The sequence below is a fragment of the Panonychus citri genome, unplaced genomic scaffold, assembly GCF_014898815.1.
Source record: "Panonychus citri isolate SS breed McGregor unplaced genomic scaffold, ASM1489881v1 Contig00100, whole genome shotgun sequence".
NCBI classification, from domain to species: domain Eukaryota; kingdom Metazoa; phylum Arthropoda; class Arachnida; order Trombidiformes; family Tetranychidae; genus Panonychus; species Panonychus citri.
The window spans coordinates 566,403-584,314 of record NW_026515505.1 but is presented as its reverse complement, the minus strand read 5'-3'; the positions used below and the strand labels follow the sequence as shown (position 1 = coordinate 584,314).

The following is a 17,912-nucleotide window of genomic DNA, read 5'->3' as shown; positions in this document are numbered from 1 at the left end:
TCTATCGAAAACCTAAGTGACTAATTTCGCTCAGCTGAATAACCGGCGATTCGTTTCATCGAAATGTTTACTTTTTTGTTTGTAAAATTGTTCATTTTGATTGTTTAATAATTGTTGCTAATTATTTAGAAATTAGATTATTTTATGTTGAAAATTTAGATTTGTAAATTTTTTGGGTTAACTGTTGATCAGAGTCAAGGTGACCCTTAATTTGAAGGGTGATCCGGTTTCCATTGGAAACGATTACAGTTCATCTCATATGTTGTTGATTTTTTTCATTTTGTATTTTACTTTGTGATTAAGTTTTACAATTAACTGATTTTTTGTCCTTCTTTTTATTGTTAATTGATTTTGGGTGATTTTATTTTTACCTTTGTCTATTGATTAACTATGCTGTCTTCCAAATTAGCTAAGGTTTTAGTTCAACCATTATTGAAAACAACTTTAGCTCCATTGAACATATCAGCTAAATGTCTTCATCAAATGTAAGTCAACCTTTGTTGTTATTTTTTTTTATTTCAAATGATTTAACCCTTTTTTCATATGATTTGATTGATGTTTACATTTAATTGACAATTTTGTAAAAATTGTATTCTACAATTAGTTTGATTATTAGACAATGAGAAGAAAACAATTCGTTAATTTCTGATTGTGTAACCTTTGAGACAACATCTCTAATCATTATAATCTAATCATCTCTCATTGTAACCTTTTAATGGGCCAATGTTTGTTTACAACTAGAAAATGATGACAATTAACCTTAATTACTGTTAATTATTATTGATTTAATACTGTTCATTGACTTAATTGAGATGGTTCTTGATTGTTAGGTTTCGTGATTGGATAATTGCAGCTTACCAATTTTGATTTATTTGCTTGATTGAGTCAATAACATTATTAACAATTGTCCTTGATTGTTACCAGTCTGGTGAAAAAATGATTAATTTATATTTAATAATTAGCAACAATTTTGCCAGTGGATTAAAAATTAATTTTTTTTCCTCACAATTTAATAATTAGTGATAGTTGTAGCTGTACCTTCAATTTGATTGTTGTTAAATTTTCCAAAATTAAATCATCAATACAATTGATTGTCTCTAATTGTCTTCCCAATGGTTTCCATTAATTTCTACCGGATAGTTAATCTAATTTTCTTGATTATTTCACTTCCAAACACTGAGTAAGTTTTCAGTTTAATTTTTATTGATCAGGATTAAAACAAAAACTAATCATTAGGTTGGTAACTTTATCTAATTGTGATTGTTACTTTTTCATTTACTTTTGATTATGAATCAATAATTATCTAAATTGTCTTGGTAACAATTGACTCAATCGGATCAATAATTGAAATGATTTTTCAATCCAATTCATACTCGAATAGATTATTAATTAGATTGTAGAATAAATTTTCAATTTGATTACTGAGAATTTAAATTAATTCTTTTACCTTAATTTTCCACCATTCACCTGATAGATATTAAACTCTGTTCGTTTTTTTCTTTTCTTCTCTTCTTCTCTTCTCTGTCTTCATCTTCATCTCTCTTTCTATTTTATCATCTTCTTCTCTTTGTTTGTCATCATCTCTTTCTTTATCTGGTTCTTTCTTTTCTTTCATATTCGCCATATTAACTGTAAGAATCTCTCTTTAGTTAACTGGTTTTTCTCTCCAAGGTATTTCTCTTGTTTACTTGTTTCTCTTATTCTTTTTTCATTTTTATTCTTTTCAAATGAGATTTTTTTTCTTTTCTAATTAATTGTATTGATTAATTAACTTTCTAATCAGTAAATTGTATTGTCATTTTGTGCCATTTTACAGAAGTTTAAATAATATCGCCAGGAAAAACATGGATACTCAAGGAGTCGTCCCTGATGTCATTGATACCATACCAATAAACACCATTGAGGTACTTATGTGTATCTATTTTTTTAATTTGGTTCAATTGTTTTCTATTTTTTTTTAATTGTTCACCTCCAATTCTAATCTATCATTAATATCTCATCGATTCTAAACTAACCTCGGATCAATTTTCTTCTGACAATCTCGTTCTTTTTTCTCTTTTTCTATTGTTACCAATGTTGTTTATTTTTTTCTCTTCTCCATTAATTTTGATTCTAAGGTTAAATATCCAAGTGGTGCTGAAGTTAAATTTGGAAATGAATTAACTCCAACCTTAGTTAAAGATGTACCTACTCTTGTTAATTGGCCATCAGAAGAAGGTAAGTAATCACTTAGATCACCAGTAAATCATTTCAATTTGTAATTGTTTTGTTCTAATGTTAATCTTTCTCACCCATTACCAGGAGCCCTTTACACTCTTTGTATGACCGATCCTGATGCTCCAAGCCGACAGAATCCTAAATACCGTGAATGGCATCACTGGCTGGTTGTTAACATCCCCAACAATGAGGTTGGCAAAGGAAAAATAATCTCCGAATATGTCGGAAGTGGACCACCTAAAGGAACTGGACTTCATCGTTATGTTTTCCTTGTATACAAACAACCAGGACAATTAAATCCCGATGAGAAAATCCGAAGCAATCGATGTGGTGAGGGTAGAGAAAATTTCAAGATTCGTGATTTCGCCAAAAAGTATAAACTGGGCACTCCCATCGCTGGTAATTTCTATGTCGCTCAATGGGATGATTACGTTCCAAAATTATACCAACAACTCAGCGGTGACTAAATTATCTGGATTATTGCAACATTTATTATGCATCTTTGATCATCAAGCAAATTACCTTCTCTCTCCGACCCACCTTAAGCCATTTTTACAGCTCATTTCCTCGCTGACCCTTGTGTCATGTTGAGCTTTTTGTTTTCTTTTTCATCGATAAGTAAATCCCAAACTAGATTAATCTAATATTTTCCTCATGTGAGCTAGAATACAAATCCTAATCCCATAGAAATCAGATTACCATAAAATGTTGAGTTTTCCTAATTTCCGTTTTCCATGAACCTTGAATGTAAATTTTGATTGCATTTGTTACACTTGAACCTCACAAACAGATTCAGTCTAAGATTTTGTTTTTCTCCCCATCACTGTTATCAACAAATAATAACAATTATGTCGGAGAAAAAGTTAATTAGCTCAAATAAATTACAATTTAAATTCGGTTAAACAAAAAATCGTATCTTCTTATATTCACAGACACATGACATACATGTATAAAAGTCAAGAAGAGAATCGAAATCAATAACAAATTCGTTCAGAAAGTAGAAAATTTATTGTTAAGAATCATGAGAGTTTAAAAGAGATTAAGATTCATTAATTGTTGAGATTTAAAAAGTTCCACAATCAATTTTTCTGTTGTGAATTTTTTGTTCCAAAAAAAAGTCCAACACACAAAAAGATAGAGAGATTATTATTATCGGTTGGAACATGAGAGTATTTGGATTGGACTGAATTCTCTCTGATTTTCTTTTCTCTTCTTGATGATCATGATGCTGGAACACTTTCCAAGGTTGTTTTCTCTTCCAAACAAACAGATTCACCAATTCCACAAGGTCCAATTTCTTGACCATCGACAACCTGATGACCATTAGCCGAACCATTGATCAAAGGTTTTCCAGTCTCCTCAGCGGCGATGATTTGGTCAACAGCATCGGCGATGATTGTTTTTACTGTCTCACTGATAACCAAAGATTGATCCATGATTGATTGATGACAATTAACTAATTAACTATGGACACAATTAACAAACAAATTGGAAGGACACAGAAAAATAAGACAAACAAGAAGAATTGACAAAAAGGAAAACTGAAAGAGAGTCGATAAGCCAAAGTGACGCAAACGTGAATGAATAAAGAAATGGATTAAAAAAGGATTAACCCAACAAGATGATAATCTATATGATGACGACAATGATGATGATGATGATGAAGATGAAAATCTAAACAACAAAGAAGAAAACGCTGAAGAATAACTTATACCCACGACCGGCGAGAAAAGGAAAAAAAGTCAATGCTCTTACCTTTTCTTTTCTCTTTTCTCTTTTTTTCTTCTCTCTTTTTTCTCTGTCTGTCTCTTTCTTTATGGTTTTTTCTTTCATCTTCTTCTCTTCCTTTTTCTCTTCATCTTCATCATCTTTTCCATCAGCAATTTGTTCCCCTTATTGCATCCATCTTCTTCTTTCTCTTCTTCTCCATCTTCTCTCATCATCTTCTTGTAAATGGTTGTAAACATTTCTCTCATTCTGTCTACCATTTTCTCCCTTTCAAATTGTCACCTTTCTTTCTGATTTCTCATCATCATCATCATTTAGATTCATCTTCCAATCACAACAATCAATTTCTAATCAATTTCAATGGTCAACCAATCAAACGACCTGAAATCATTTGCCAGCGTCTTAATTGTCCAATCCAACTATTCAAATTTGTTTTCACATAACCATGAATCCTGTTTGTAACCAGTTATCTACAATTAGTATTAATCACATTGATTAATCATCATCATCATCACCAGTAAACTGTTGATTATCATGATGATCATGTTGTTATTCATCAGAACAATTTAAATTGTCCTTCAACATTTAATTCATGGTAAACAACAAGGAATCAACTAGGAATTGAGAAAAACAATTTCGGGAAAAATTATTCTCAACAATTAATGATTCAACTGATTGCGAGTAGAAGCAAATGATTTACCAACAACTGATTAAGTAATTAACAAATATGATTACCAATCAAATTTTGATCATTCAGTAAATCTATTCTGTAAACATAATTAACTTACGTAATTATAATTTAAACTAATCAACTGATTAGATTTTGGATTTTGATTCAATCAACTTTTTTTTACTTCGTTTCCATGTAAACATATTTGAACACCTTGATTGTAATCAGAGAGAGAAAGAGACAGAGATTTAAATTATTATTATTATTTCCAATGGCAATTAATTATTATTAAATTAATATTGAAATCAGAATCAAATGACAACAGCAATTGAGATATAAATTGTTAATCGTTGATCAAATATCGGCTATTTAATAATTGTCTCTGTTTAAAGAAACATTGAAATTGTTAATTTATCGTTTTCGTTTCATGAGTTAATTGTGATCTTTTTTTTAATCAATTCAATCAAAATGAAAACGATTCCAGTTTTAATCATAATTGTCGTCATTCTAATTGTTAATGGTAATTGTCTCAAATCAAATTCCATCACCTCTAATAGTAAATCGTGTTCGTCAAATTCACAAAATGGACAATCAATTAAAGTTTGTACGGAAATTAAAAGATTAAATGGAGAAATTGTTCTTAATCAAATTTGTACAACAATTAACAATCAATCAACAAACTGTCGAAATGTAACTGATTATGAATAATAATTACAATTAACGAGTTTCAATCAATTGTGTTGTTTTCTAATCCAATTCTAAATCAAAGGTTACAATTAAATAAATTGTTGTTTTATCTTCAGTAATTTGATATGATTTAAATTGTATTTTCATTCAATTTAAACTCTGGTGAAAAGTTAATTGTTACAGTTTCTTTTTCTTCCTGTTAATGTAGTATTTCAACTGATTAAATTGATTGTTTTAACAGCAACAACAATTTACTATTTTAAAATTGATTCCAATGAGATCTCGAGAATTAATTGTGAATAAATAACAATTTAGGTCATATAAACAGAAACGAGCAATCAATTTATTCAATTTAAAACATGAAAACAATTAGAATAATTTTCCAATTTAATTGAAGTACTTTATCTTAATCATTCGGATGATTAAAGAAAAAAGGAAGGAAGAAAATTACTAATTGTAATTGAATTAGAATATGATGATTTTTGATAAGTGTTCGGTCTTAATTGTAACCATAATATTGACCTTTTCGAATTCACCTTTAAATGGTCAAAAGTTAGAACGAAAGGTCGAAAAATTTATCGAAAATAAAAAAAGTGAGTCTCCTTTGGTGGAGAAAAAAGTGATTCTCGAAAAAAGTAACGGTACAAGTGAACAATTAATTCGAGATAATCGAAATGTCTGTGGACCTCAACTTCTATTATGTAACATGATGGGACAGAATTGTGGTCGATCGGCTCCCGTTCGAAGGCGACCTCGTCCTTATTATTATAGAGCTCGTTCTCGACCTGGTTCGTTATTCACTCTTCCACCTTTGGCCGATTTTCCCAATCTTCCCACTTTACCCACTCTTCCCAGTTTACCGGCGCTTCCTCCGTTACCCGATTTACCTCCGTGGCCTAAGGTACCAGGAATTCCCATTCCTGCCTTACCTCAAATACCGAAATTCCCAAATATTCCTGCTTTCCCACCTCTTCCACTGCCGGCATTCCCCGGTTAATCACCGCCACTCGAAGATCATTGTAATAAATGTTAATCGACACTCGAACTTCATTTTATATCATTTCCGATTCTTGGCTTCGCGTTATTGACTTTGAAAGATTTAGAAGTCGAAACTTGGATGAATAACTTTTTTCGTAGAAAAAAACCAAATATAACTATCTAATAATCAGTTTCTTAATTGTTGTAAATTTCATTAGTGATTAAAATCTAAAAACAATCTAATTGTAATTTCGCTTTTCAAATGTAACCGCTTTACTTTTAATTCAAAACAAAAGGCGCTCAATCCCATGGTTACAATTTAAGAATTAAAAACAAACAAATGTTATCCACGAATTTAATTGTCTCTCTAGTTAATTGTTCATCATCTAAATTGCTTCCATAATACTGTTGGTATTGCGATAATTTACTAGTTAACCAATGATTTCAACTCGGTGTTAATTTATTCTGTGTGATAGAAACTCAGTTTCTAACTTTGAACTTGTGCTTTTTTGTTGGTCCGTTGCTTTTGTTACCATGGCCAATAGGCCTTGGTATTATGTCAAAGGTCATGGTAATCGGGAAAACATTGAAAGGTTAATTGCTACGAAAAGAGAGCAAGATGATAATCGGTACCAATTAAGGCGACAAAATAGTGATTATTTTGATAAATGGCAACGACAAAATGAATGGATTGACCGGAAAGGCTTCAAAAAGTCATCATTGAACAAGAGCACTGGGAATCTTAATGTCGGTGAAAAAGTCCGAAAATCGGCCGTTTTTAAAGTACCTTATGACCTTGATTATGAGCCCGTTGATTATGGACCTAAAAAGATTGAAGAAACGATCAGTTCAAAGCGGTTAACGGCCTGTCAAGACGTTAAGGCTCTACTGGAACATATTATCGCCGCCGAAAAAGAATCAAAAAAATTGGAAGATGAGGAAACCTTTCTAACGAAACAATTAGAGGATTTACTTTTCCTTCGGCGACAATTAAAAGATAAACAAGAAAACTGGACAATTCGAGAGGCTAAACTGTATTATAAACGTTTCGCTAAAGATAAATTACGATTGAAAACTTTTCTCATCTGTGAACAATTAAGTAATTATAAGATAATTGTTGAGAGTTTATCCAAATCTGTGAACACACTTTCCATCAATGATAAAGAGAAACATGAATTAATTGGGCTAATTAGAAGTTCTCTTGACATAATCAACATGTATTTGGATGTTAATTACAAACGTAATTGTGAATCGATTCCCTTATTCAAGTAAGTTTGATTAACTAATTGTTTCCTTTATTCGATTACTTTTATAACCTTGTTCGTTGTCAATCAATCAGTTGCTCTTTTATTGATTCAATCGCAATTTCTGTTACATGTATTGTTGTTTACATTAAATTGTTCTCAATTTACTTAACTGTTGATATCGAACAATATATGGGAACAATTAACTTCTATTGTAAGTGATTAATTTATTGATTCTTTTCTTGATTTCTATTGATTTAGTGAAGAAGCTGAGAAAAAGTTAATTAGCCAGGAAACACTTTGGGAGCGAGAACGATCAGTTTGGTACAATTTGGTGCTTCGAGTGATGGAAGCGTTTTTCACAATTAACAAATGTAAACTCGAGGATAATCTTGATTGTCAGGAAATTCTGAGAGAGAAACGAGTTGATTTATTGAATCGAATGAAAAATTTACAGGAAAAATTTAAAATCGATTCAGATTTGGCTTCAATTCTTAATCAAAATTTGAACCATTTTCTAATTGATGTTAAATTTTGATTGTCCCTCAAACATAATCATCAACTAATATGACAATTTAATTTATAATCATCTTAATTATGTGATAATCACAATCTCGCAATCAAACTTTACATAACAATTGAAATTGTAACCCTGATTTTCAAGCAATATTTGTAAACTTTTTTAATTATTTACCTTAATTTATTTCAACGATTGACGTTTTGCAATAAACAGTTTTTTTTGGTAATCAACTGATTGTCAATCATTTGATTTTGTTAACAAAATTGGTTGAACATGAATGATTTTAGGCGAGAGAATGTTAATCAACTGATATTTGCTCTTGACCTTTTTAATTGTTGAAATGATCGATCATTGAACTTAATTGTAGTTTGATTTGGTTAATTTGTTGGTTTTTAGGTTCGCAACTTTGTTCAAAAGAGGAAATAGTTTTTTTGAGGAAATCGGTTACGGAAGTTTGTAAGTTACGATTAACTTCCGTTCATAATTTTAGTTCATTGAGAAATTTTTCTCAATCCCAATTAAATCGACCATAGAATGCAATTATATCAACTTGATTTAATGATCTCTTTGAAGGTAGAAAATGTTTAATTCAAATTAAATATCATCTTTTTGAAGAAGATAAATTTTCTCGATCAAAATTTTATATTTTCTCTATGTTGATAAAAAGATGCAATTGAAAAATTTACAAGGATAAATATAAATTAATCGTTGATCATTTCATCTTTTCATAGTTAATTGTTTAATCTTTGGTTGTTGTCTCTTGTTGTTCAAATTGTGGATATACTTTCACGACATCATCCCAACTCTTTGCACCGGAACATAAATCTCTAACTAAAGGAGCAGCTTCGTCAACCTGAAGATAATTAAAAAGACAAAATGATTAATTGATTGTAAAATTTTCATCAAAATTTGATACTTACAGGTAATCGGATTTGAGACATCGTATCTCTTTCTCGAAGAGTAACTGTGTGTGGCTCTTTTAGTGTATCGAAATCAATTGTAATACCAAAGGGAATCGCGATTTCATCAGCTCGTGAGTAACGTTTTCCAATGGAAACACTGGAATCGTCAATTTTATGAGAGACAGCGAGTTCTTTCAAATGAGTCGCTATTTTCTGGACAAAAGGGACAAAATCACTTTTACCGCTAAGTGGAAGAACGGAACACTTGGTGGGCGCAATGATCGGTGCCAATGTTAAATAAACTCTTTGTTCGTCTTCCTCTCTGACCTTAAAACTATGCTCGAAAACGGAATACATTATACGACCAATACCGAAAGAAGGTTCAATTACACTTGGTGTTATTTCTTGAACGTGAACTTTTTTTGCATATCGACGAACGGTAACCATTTCTTTCGAGATATCGAACGATTTCTCACCCAAAGCGAGTTGATAATTTTCTCCTGATCCAATTTTCTTCTCTAAATTGTTTACATCATCAATGGATAAACTTGACAATCCATCTAAAAGTATCTTAGCATCAGCTTTATAGTTTTTACCGATCATCGCTCGATTGGGAACACATTCAACCACATCGACGGTCATTGGTTCGGTTAAATTTTTCTCGGCTACAAGTTTTACTCCAGTTGCTTTAGAGTGTTGGGTGAGATCGTAACAGGATCTATCGGCACATCCGACACACTCTACCCACCCATAAGAGGTTAAACACTCAGCGTCCCAACAATCACAAGCATAATGGGCCATTTCATTGCCCATGTGTTGACGGAATCGCACTTTACCTCGATTAACTCCGACCTTGAGAAGAAATTGATAAATTCGAGCCATAAAGTAGGCAAGTGTTTCATTAGCGATTATTTTGTTGGCCACTGCATCGCGAAGTGACACTTCCTCCAAAGGTTTGCCATCCATTTGATTACATGCTGAGAATAATGGTAATTTGAGATCAGCAATCGACTCGAAACGAGGATGATCTTTGTTTCCAGGGTCAACGAAATATTCAATCTCTGCCATGGTAAATTCACGGACACGGATCAATCCAGATCGAGGTGAAATCTCATTACGAAAAGCATTACCAATTTGAGCAGCACCGAAAGGTAATTTACCTTGATTGAATTCAAGTAACCTTTTAAAATTGACGAAAATACCTTGAGCTGTTTCTGGTCTAAGAAAACCTTTGATGTGTCCACTTGGTCCAATTTGTGTGCTAAACATTAGATTGAATTCAATTGGTTCAGTGAGATCATTTCCTGTGAGCGGAGCTTTCATGTTGAACTTTTTCAAAACATTCGCCATCTCATCTTTAGAGAAACCATCAAGTCGAGCAATAATCTCTTCACATTCATTTTTGACCGAAGGGTCAAGAGCTTTATCTTCCATAATTTTCTCCAATTGAGCTTTGATCAAATGGTCAAGTCGATAACATTCACCAGTTTTCTCATCCTTGACCATAAGGTCAGCGAATCTCTCAACATGTCCAGAAGCCTTTAGAACGGGTTCTGGTGTTAAAATGGTACAATCCACTTCAAGAAGATTATCTTCAATGACGAAATGATTCCTCCATAGATTTAGAATATTATGTTTCATAGCACAACCCATTGGACCAAAATCATATTGACCAGAGACACCACCATAGATTGAGAAGGAAATGTCAACGAAAAATCTTCTTTTTAAAAGATCTTCTAATCGGGTTCGCTGGAAGATTATATCAACCGGTGCCAGAGACAATTCTTTGTCTTCCAGAATCTTTTTTCTGGCTTTCAATTCATTCACTGCTTTTTTAATATCAATGTCATTTGCTTTCTCCTCTTTCAGTTTACGGACCAAATCACCTAATTAAAGAAAAAAAATTGGAAAAAGAAGATTATAAACAAAAAAGAAAAGAATTTAAAAAATAGAATAGAATAGAAAATGAATTGTAAACAAATTACCTTGTTCTTTAACAGAATCTCTGAGTGGTTGAAGAATTGTCTCAATAGACTTATCTGTGTTGGCCATTTTCTTTAAAATACTTCGTCGATGAGCAATTAAACGATCCTGATGCCAATTTGGTGGTAATTTTTTCAATAAATATGTTGAACAATGAAAACTTTTAATAAATTGTTCACGTAAGCAAAAAATACCATCTAAACCTACATTCACCAAGTTACGGGTTAGAGTAAAAATCATTAACCAATTCAATAGTTAACATACGATTACAACAGAAGAGAGATAACTAATTACACTTCTTAAAAGTAAATCTACTGTTGCTAATAAAGTCGAAACAATTAATGTTAATTTAACCTCGATTTAAATGAGAGACAAACCAGAAAAAAGTCAAAAGTGAAAAAAAAACGTGAATGTAAACAGATTCAAATGAGAATTTAACACCAGATGTCGACACTTGTTCGTTTCTATTTTTCTCCGAAAAATTAATCTCATTTGATTAGAATTAACATTGAAAAGGTAATTTGATTTCGATAATAAACAATTACAAACACATTTCAGGCATTTTATTATAGCATTCATCTTAGCTACGAATGGAGAAAGAGAAATAGCCTAATGGTTAATCGTGTAGACGATTAAACGTAAATTTAGAGCTTAAGGTTAATTGTTGTTACAAGTGAATGATTGATCACATAGCAATTTATAAGCACACAGAGAGATGGATAATAAAAGAGATAGAAAGTTAATTGTTGTCAAAATATTACGAACAATGTGAAGATCAAGTTAATAAGCCAAAAAGTAAACCCAATTAAATGAAAGAATTGCTTTCAATTCTTGTCGATTCTCTTTATATCCTTTTGGTGTTGTTTGTGTGTGTCTTTCATTGATTGTTTAAGTTCATATTATAAAGTAACAATGTACAAAAAAAAGGTAAGATGGTTTTAATTGTTTCATGATAATCTGTGTATTATCATGGTTATTGTGTGTTCTTTCATAATTATCACCATCATGAGTGAATCTCAATTGGGAAACATGGGTCATCCTTTTTTCTCATCTGAAGAGTAACCGGACAATCTTTATGAGCCAAAAGAGCTGTTTTTAATTCAGTTACTTTTCTCCGTAAATTGGCAACATCACCTTGTAATCTATCATTTAATTTCTGCATTTCATCAGCATTCATTTCCAATGCTTTGATTGCCATTTTCCTCTTTTCTCGGCATCTCATTGCTGCAGCTCTATTACGTTCAAGTGATCTCACTTTCTTTTGACGGGGATCCTCTTCTGGAGCTGATTTACTCTTCCTTCCTGGTTTTACTTTGATACTTAAACCGCCATCATTATCGTTATCACCTCTGGTATTATTAGATTTAGATGATAAACGATGATGATGAGTTTCCGAGCCACTATCACTTTGAGAGCTGGAGCGAGAATCTTGTGACGATCTTGAAAGTGATTGACTAGAGTCACTAGAAATTTCGGACACTGTTCTCTGGACCATTGCTGTGGTCAATTTAATGTCCAGATTATTAGTGCTAGAAGAAGAAGATGAAGAGCAACAAAAAGAAGGGGAAAAGGAAGAAGAAGAAGAAGAAAGGGAGGTGAAGAGGATAATGATGAAAATGATGATGATGATGAAGAAGTTGCCAATAAAGAGCCTGACTGAAGAGCTGCAGCGGCAACAGCAATATTGGCGAGTTTAATTAAACTATTTCCCGGTGAGAAGGAAAGTGTATCCATGATGGAACACAAATTCGTAATTACAATTACAATTTAACATAAAAATCAATCAACAATTTAAATTAAAAGACATTCAAGTAACATTGGAAAGAAAAGAAAACCGATCAATCTTCAAACCGTTTTTTCTGTAAACATTTTTCACAACCAATTCTTTCACAATCTTCGATCTATCGAATCAACATCGATAGTTAATCTTTTTTTTAAATCTTTTCTCCGATTTTGTTGCAATCGTCAAGTTAATTGTTGAAAATTATCAACTTAGAATTTTTGATTGTCTACGAGAAGAATATTTTTAGATGGTTAGTTGTTTGCAGAAAATCTAGTTCTATGATAAATCAATCGTTTCTATTACTCTATTATCGTATAATGAGTATTTAAGTTGTTCTTGTTTGAAGAATTTTTTTAAATCATCTGTTAATTATTCAATTAATGGAATTATTTGAGGGAATGTTAGATTTGTTTGATTCTTAAGTTTTTGTCGCAACGAAAAAAATCTTGAAGAAAAAAATTCAAGATTACCGATTAGAAAGTGATTAGAAATATAATTTATGATTGTTAAAATGATTTAATAATCATAAGCTTCTTTCAAATTTGAATGTTGGTTGTTGAATGAATTTTTTATACAAAAATGGTCTCCATTTATTTCTTTCCAAGTTTTTTGTTACCAACACCAATCGGTCCTCGAGAAGAAGCCTTACTTTGAGCTTCTTTCAATGCTTTTTGCTCTTCTCGGAGTTTTTGTTTTAAAGCGAGATCATCATCATCCATGTCACCCTGTTGTTTCTTAGGTGCTTTCAATGGTTTCTTTTTACCTCCTAGTCAGATTGAAAGAAAAATGATAATAACAACAAACAACCAAAAAGAGAATAGAATTAAAAATGTATCAACAAAATCAATAAGTCACAAGGGGAGATATTGGCAAAGATTCAAATGAAAAGCATGGAGAGAAGAAGAGTGGAAAAGATAATCGAATTTCCATGAAAAAAGATTTGCAATAAAAGAATGACCTTACCTTCTCTTGATGCCATTTCAATTAAGACAATCAAATCAACAGAAATATCACAATTGATGAAAAAAGAAAAAGAAAATTAATGAGAAAATTGTCAACAGTCAATTCCAACCACCTAAAAGATTTCGAGTGTTGATCAGCTCAACATTTCTACTTGCAGCTGATTTTTCGGCTTATCCCTGAGTTTCATTGAAAAAGAATAAAAGAAAATGCGCCAAAATCAAACCTTCGAATTTAACTGATTCCAAAAGAGATTAGATGGATTTTGTTTGGAAAAAGTTTATTTGATTGTTGATCAACAAGTGGATTACATTGATTTAGAACTAATTGTGAATAAATCATTCTTAGTATTTTCAACTAGACTAAAATCATTTATTTTCTTCTGGGAAAATTGTTGCTGGTAAAACATTAGGGAAATTATAAGCAGCAGGATCTTCAGTAACATAACTGGGATACAATTGAATCTTTTTCATGACTTCATCTTCATCTAAGTCAATTTGTTCATCCGTAAAATCAGACAATAAGTTCTTGTGATAATAATCACTATAATCATATCGACGATTGGGTAAAACAAAACTGATTGTTCCATATTCTTTGGCTTTAACATATTCGGTTAATAAATCTTCATATTTAGCACAACACAAGTGGGTCCTTCGATTGTCCATAATCTGATCGGTAAATTCATCAATAAACTGCTTTAATAACAAAACATTTCGATAATCTAAAACCAGATATTTATCTCTAAATGAAAATGGAAAGAAAATAGAAACAAGATTAGAATGATCATAATCACTTTAATCAATGAGAATGAAACAATTACCTGCAAACTGGACATGGATTATTGTTCTGAATGTAACCATCTTCACCGATACAGTTTTCCCTCGTGTTGACCGGGATTCTGTCCATTGGCCCACGGAAATTACGTCGATACATTTGCCAAATTTTATAGTCACCATAAGTTTCTTTAAATGTTTTACTTAACATGTAACGAGCACTGATCTGCCAATCAACAGGTACCCGTCGATCCTTTTCGGGTATCTTTCGAGGCTTAGCTTTAGGTCGCCTTAAATTACCATAAATGTTTTGATAAGCATGTTTACCAGAATCTCCAATCTCATCAACTGGTTCGGGTAATTTTCTGGGCGGAAAACCTTGACCGGATCCATTCAAGATTCCACTTGTTGAAACACTTCTCTGAATAAGATTCGATTTGATTAGATTGTTAAAACGAAAATAGGACATGATGGTGAAAAAGAAAAAAAGATAAACAATCAACGAATTTGCCCGAAAAGAGGAAACCAGCTGATGAAAAATTCTATTAAAAGTCCATCAGATGGCATCAGTTTCATTTTCTTCGCTTTGTTTACCATTTTGTCTTTTTCTTTATTTTTCCAAATCGAAAGGATTGAAACAAATTGAATCATGAATTTTTGTTCTTTCATCAAAGGAATCACAATTTTTCGTCTTAAACTCGATTGGATAATCAAATGAAAGAGTTAAATTTCTCTTCTATTCTAATTAGTGTTTGTTACTCTTGACATTGGAAATTTGGTTATCCTCTTTCGCTGGGAATGGTGGCGCATTCCTGTAACTCCTGTTACTTGGAGAGCGTAGGTCGGTGGACGAGTGATCGGCAGGATCACTGGGTGTTGTCTGACTATGTTGATCGGACGTCCGCACTAAGCTCTGCGTCAATATGGTTACTCTTGGGAAACTTTGAGTGACCAGGTTGATCTAATGAGAAGTGTAAAGGCTCAGGACGGAAACGTAGCAGGCAAAAGCTTCCGCGTTGAGTAGTAGTGGGATCGCGTCTGTGAATAGTCATCAACATCTAGCCTGTCCGGTCCATTTGGACCCGAACCTTTTTTCTTTCTTTTTAATTCAATTAATCAAATTGCACCGCATAATCTATTCAATTTCATTTCATTTTTTCTCTAATTAATTCAAATCATATAGATTAGGCTAATTTTTCAATTTCACTTTTCTATTTAGTGGTAAACATTACAAACAACCTGTTGATTGATTGATTAAACAAAGAGTTAATTAGCTGTTTCAACTTTTTATTCTTTTAATCAGAATTAGAAATAGTGTTAGTTTGTGTGTGTGAGAGAGAGAGAGATAGAGAGAGAAACAAATAAAGGGAGAGAAAGAGAAATAGAGAGAAAACAGGAGAAAAAAGAGTAAAAGACAATCGGAGAATGATTTACATCAAATGATTAGAAAGCGAATGATTGACCACCAGCATTTGGATCATCCGTTGTGAATCGAAACTGGTGGTTGTCCTGATCAACTTCCGGTTTGATTGCTGATTCTTCATCATCGGCACCGAAATATTTTTCAATTATATCATAAGCCTTTTGGTAAATTTCAACATTCTCATGTGATTGTAAATATTCAATCTTATCAAGACCAAAACACTCTTCGATTGCCACAGCATATGGATTAATGGCACCAGGATTTGCTTTGTTGTTCGGTTCACCAAACTTAAGGATATTCTCTAATCCATTCAGGGCCACCTGTATGGTTTTCGGATCGGTAACAGTCAACAGTTCGCACATCGGAGGAATGCAACCAAGTTCTACTAGATATTTTACTTGTTCAGCTGAACCACCTGATGTTGCATTGGTGATCGCCCAAGCGGCTTCTTTCCTGATCTTGAAGTCTGCATTTGTTAACAGGTGGATCAAAGTTTGAAAAATGTCTTCTTTGATCACTGCTTGAATTTGCGACTTGTTTCCTGCGGTGATGTTAGAGATGGTCCAACATGCTTCCTTGCGGATCGTTTCTTTAGTAGAAGTCAACAGATTTTTAAGATGAGATAACGCATTACAATTTAAAATTATTTGTGTTTGAAGATCATCACCGGTAACAATATTACCAACTGCTCTTAGAGCTGCCGAAACCACTGCCTGACTACTGTGAAGTAAAAGCTCAACAAGTCGTCGACAAACACCAGAATCGATGACGGCTTGAATCTTTTCGTTGGGTCCATCACTAAGGTATGAAAGAGCCCAACAGGCATCGGCAAGAACGTCGGAATCATTGTTGTAGAGGAGCCTTGAAAGGACAGTTAGACTGGGGGACACCTGTTCAAAATTTGGGAACGGATTTTTACCTCTGCACAGGTTGCTCAATGTCCAAACCGCGTTGCGTGTCATTGAGAGACGGGAGGAGGTCGTTAAAAGTTGCAACAATGGAGACAAAACACCGTTATCCAGAACAAAATTACGACATTCAGGACTGTCACCAGCGATGTTACCAAGAGCCCAAACTGCTTGTTCTTGAACATCTTCGACCTTTGAAGACAACAGGTGGATGAAAACAGGAACGGCACCAGCCTCAATAACCTTGCGAGTTTGTGATGAAGTGCCTGAGGCAATATTTGTCAAGGCCCAAGCAGCTTCAAATTGAAGAGTTGGATTTTCGTCCCGTTTTAAAAATTCAACAAATTTAGGCACGATTCCTGTGTTGATGATCTCGTCAATCGGCGGATTTGGCTCCTTCGACAGCAATTTTCGAAAATTCTGTGTTGCCTGCAGCTGAGCAGCAACATTATCACTGTAAAGAGCTTCGATCATTTCACTGGTGATGGCGAACACTTGACCGGATTGACCACCAAGGTCAGATCCAGGAACGATGTCATCATCAAGACCACTTGTATCAGCAAGATTACGACGCTTGTAGAGCTCAGTTTCTCTTTTTTGTTTTCTCAACTGAACACCTTCTTCCTCTCGTCGTCTTCGCAACTCTTGAGCATCTAATGCTGTATTTTTATACCGTTGACGATGAGGGGCAACATTTGATGGACCAGACATAGTTGAGAAAAAAAAAGCTAACCAATATGAGAGAGAACAAAGACAAATACAGCAAAAGACGCAGAAATAAAAAGGATACGGAAACAAAGGTTATTTTAACACCCAAATAAACCTTAAGATGAACAACAACCTGTTGACTAAATGATTATTAATTGTTGAGAAATAAAAAATAAACCAATAAACAAATTAACAGGTAGTAACAATTAGCTAATCAACAAACAAAAAGCTTTTCTCAAAATTGAATCAACGCTTTTTCACTCCCCTACTCATGGAAAATGGTGACACCTGCTGATTGTCAACAAAAGAATAAAAGAAAATGCGCCAAATTCAAACCGTCGAATTCCATAAATGATTAGCTAATTGTTACAACCTGTTGATATGTTTGGTGATTTATTTTTTAGATCTCAACAATTAATAATCATTTA

General features: G+C 32.8%; 6 protein-coding genes across 8 annotated transcripts; 2 read left to right on the top strand and 4 right to left on the bottom strand.

Moving 5' to 3' along the window:
- Positions 1 to 111: 111 nt before the first annotated feature.
- Positions 112 to 5,421, top strand: LOC128388533 (protein D2-like). Of its 3 annotated transcripts, none has more exons than XM_053347944.1 (4): positions 112 to 485; positions 1,817 to 1,904; positions 2,118 to 2,217; positions 2,302 to 5,421. In XM_053347944.1, the coding sequence occupies exons 1-4, from the start codon at positions 391 to 393 to the stop codon at positions 2,682 to 2,684; spliced, it is 666 nt and encodes a 221-aa protein (XP_053203919.1). In that variant the 5' UTR covers positions 112 to 390; the 3' UTR covers positions 2,685 to 5,421. The 3 variants fall into 3 exon arrangements, with proteins under 3 accessions (XP_053203919.1, XP_053203920.1, XP_053203921.1); XM_053347945.1 differs by lacking the exon at positions 112 to 485 and adding an exon at positions 1,032 to 1,180; XM_053347946.1 differs by lacking the exon at positions 112 to 485 and adding an exon at positions 1,525 to 1,671.
- A 1,215-nt stretch (positions 5,422 to 6,636) lies between these two features.
- LOC128388531 (trichoplein keratin filament-binding protein-like) lies at positions 6,637 to 8,263 on the top strand. The gene is made up of 2 exons (XM_053347942.1): positions 6,637 to 7,548; positions 7,786 to 8,263. The coding sequence occupies exons 1-2, from the start codon at positions 6,815 to 6,817 to the stop codon at positions 8,060 to 8,062; spliced, it is 1,011 nt and encodes a 336-aa protein (XP_053203917.1). The 5' UTR covers positions 6,637 to 6,814; the 3' UTR covers positions 8,063 to 8,263.
- A 316-nt stretch (positions 8,264 to 8,579) lies between these two features.
- On the bottom strand, positions 8,580 to 11,331 carry LOC128388525 (glycine--tRNA ligase-like). The gene is made up of 3 exons (XM_053347935.1): positions 10,932 to 11,331; positions 8,965 to 10,832; positions 8,580 to 8,897 (listed from the first exon to the last, which is right to left on the bottom strand). The coding sequence occupies exons 1-3, from the start codon at positions 11,167 to 11,169 to the stop codon at positions 8,784 to 8,786; spliced, it is 2,220 nt and encodes a 739-aa protein (XP_053203910.1). The 5' UTR covers positions 11,170 to 11,331; the 3' UTR covers positions 8,580 to 8,783.
- Positions 11,332 to 11,470: 139 nt separating this feature from the next.
- LOC128388535 (cyclic AMP-dependent transcription factor ATF-2-like) lies at positions 11,471 to 12,810 on the bottom strand. The gene is made up of 2 exons (XM_053347948.1): positions 12,554 to 12,810; positions 11,471 to 12,455 (listed from the first exon to the last, which is right to left on the bottom strand). Exons 1-2 carry the CDS (start codon positions 12,661 to 12,663, stop codon positions 11,933 to 11,935), a joined length of 633 nt encoding a protein of 210 aa, XP_053203923.1. The 5' UTR covers positions 12,664 to 12,810; the 3' UTR covers positions 11,471 to 11,932.
- Positions 12,811 to 13,935: 1,125 nt separating this feature from the next.
- LOC128388532 (uncharacterized) lies at positions 13,936 to 14,991 on the bottom strand. The gene is made up of 2 exons (XM_053347943.1): positions 14,493 to 14,991; positions 13,936 to 14,413 (listed from the first exon to the last, which is right to left on the bottom strand). Exons 1-2 carry the CDS (start codon positions 14,912 to 14,914, stop codon positions 14,041 to 14,043), a joined length of 795 nt encoding a protein of 264 aa, XP_053203918.1. The 5' UTR covers positions 14,915 to 14,991; the 3' UTR covers positions 13,936 to 14,040.
- A 724-nt stretch (positions 14,992 to 15,715) lies between these two features.
- On the bottom strand, positions 15,716 to 17,722 carry LOC128388526 (importin subunit alpha-7-like). The gene has a single exon (XM_053347936.1). It carries the CDS (start codon positions 17,485 to 17,487, stop codon positions 15,889 to 15,891), a length of 1,599 nt encoding a protein of 532 aa, XP_053203911.1. The 5' UTR covers positions 17,488 to 17,722; the 3' UTR covers positions 15,716 to 15,888.
- Positions 17,723 to 17,912: the final 190 nt, after the last annotated feature.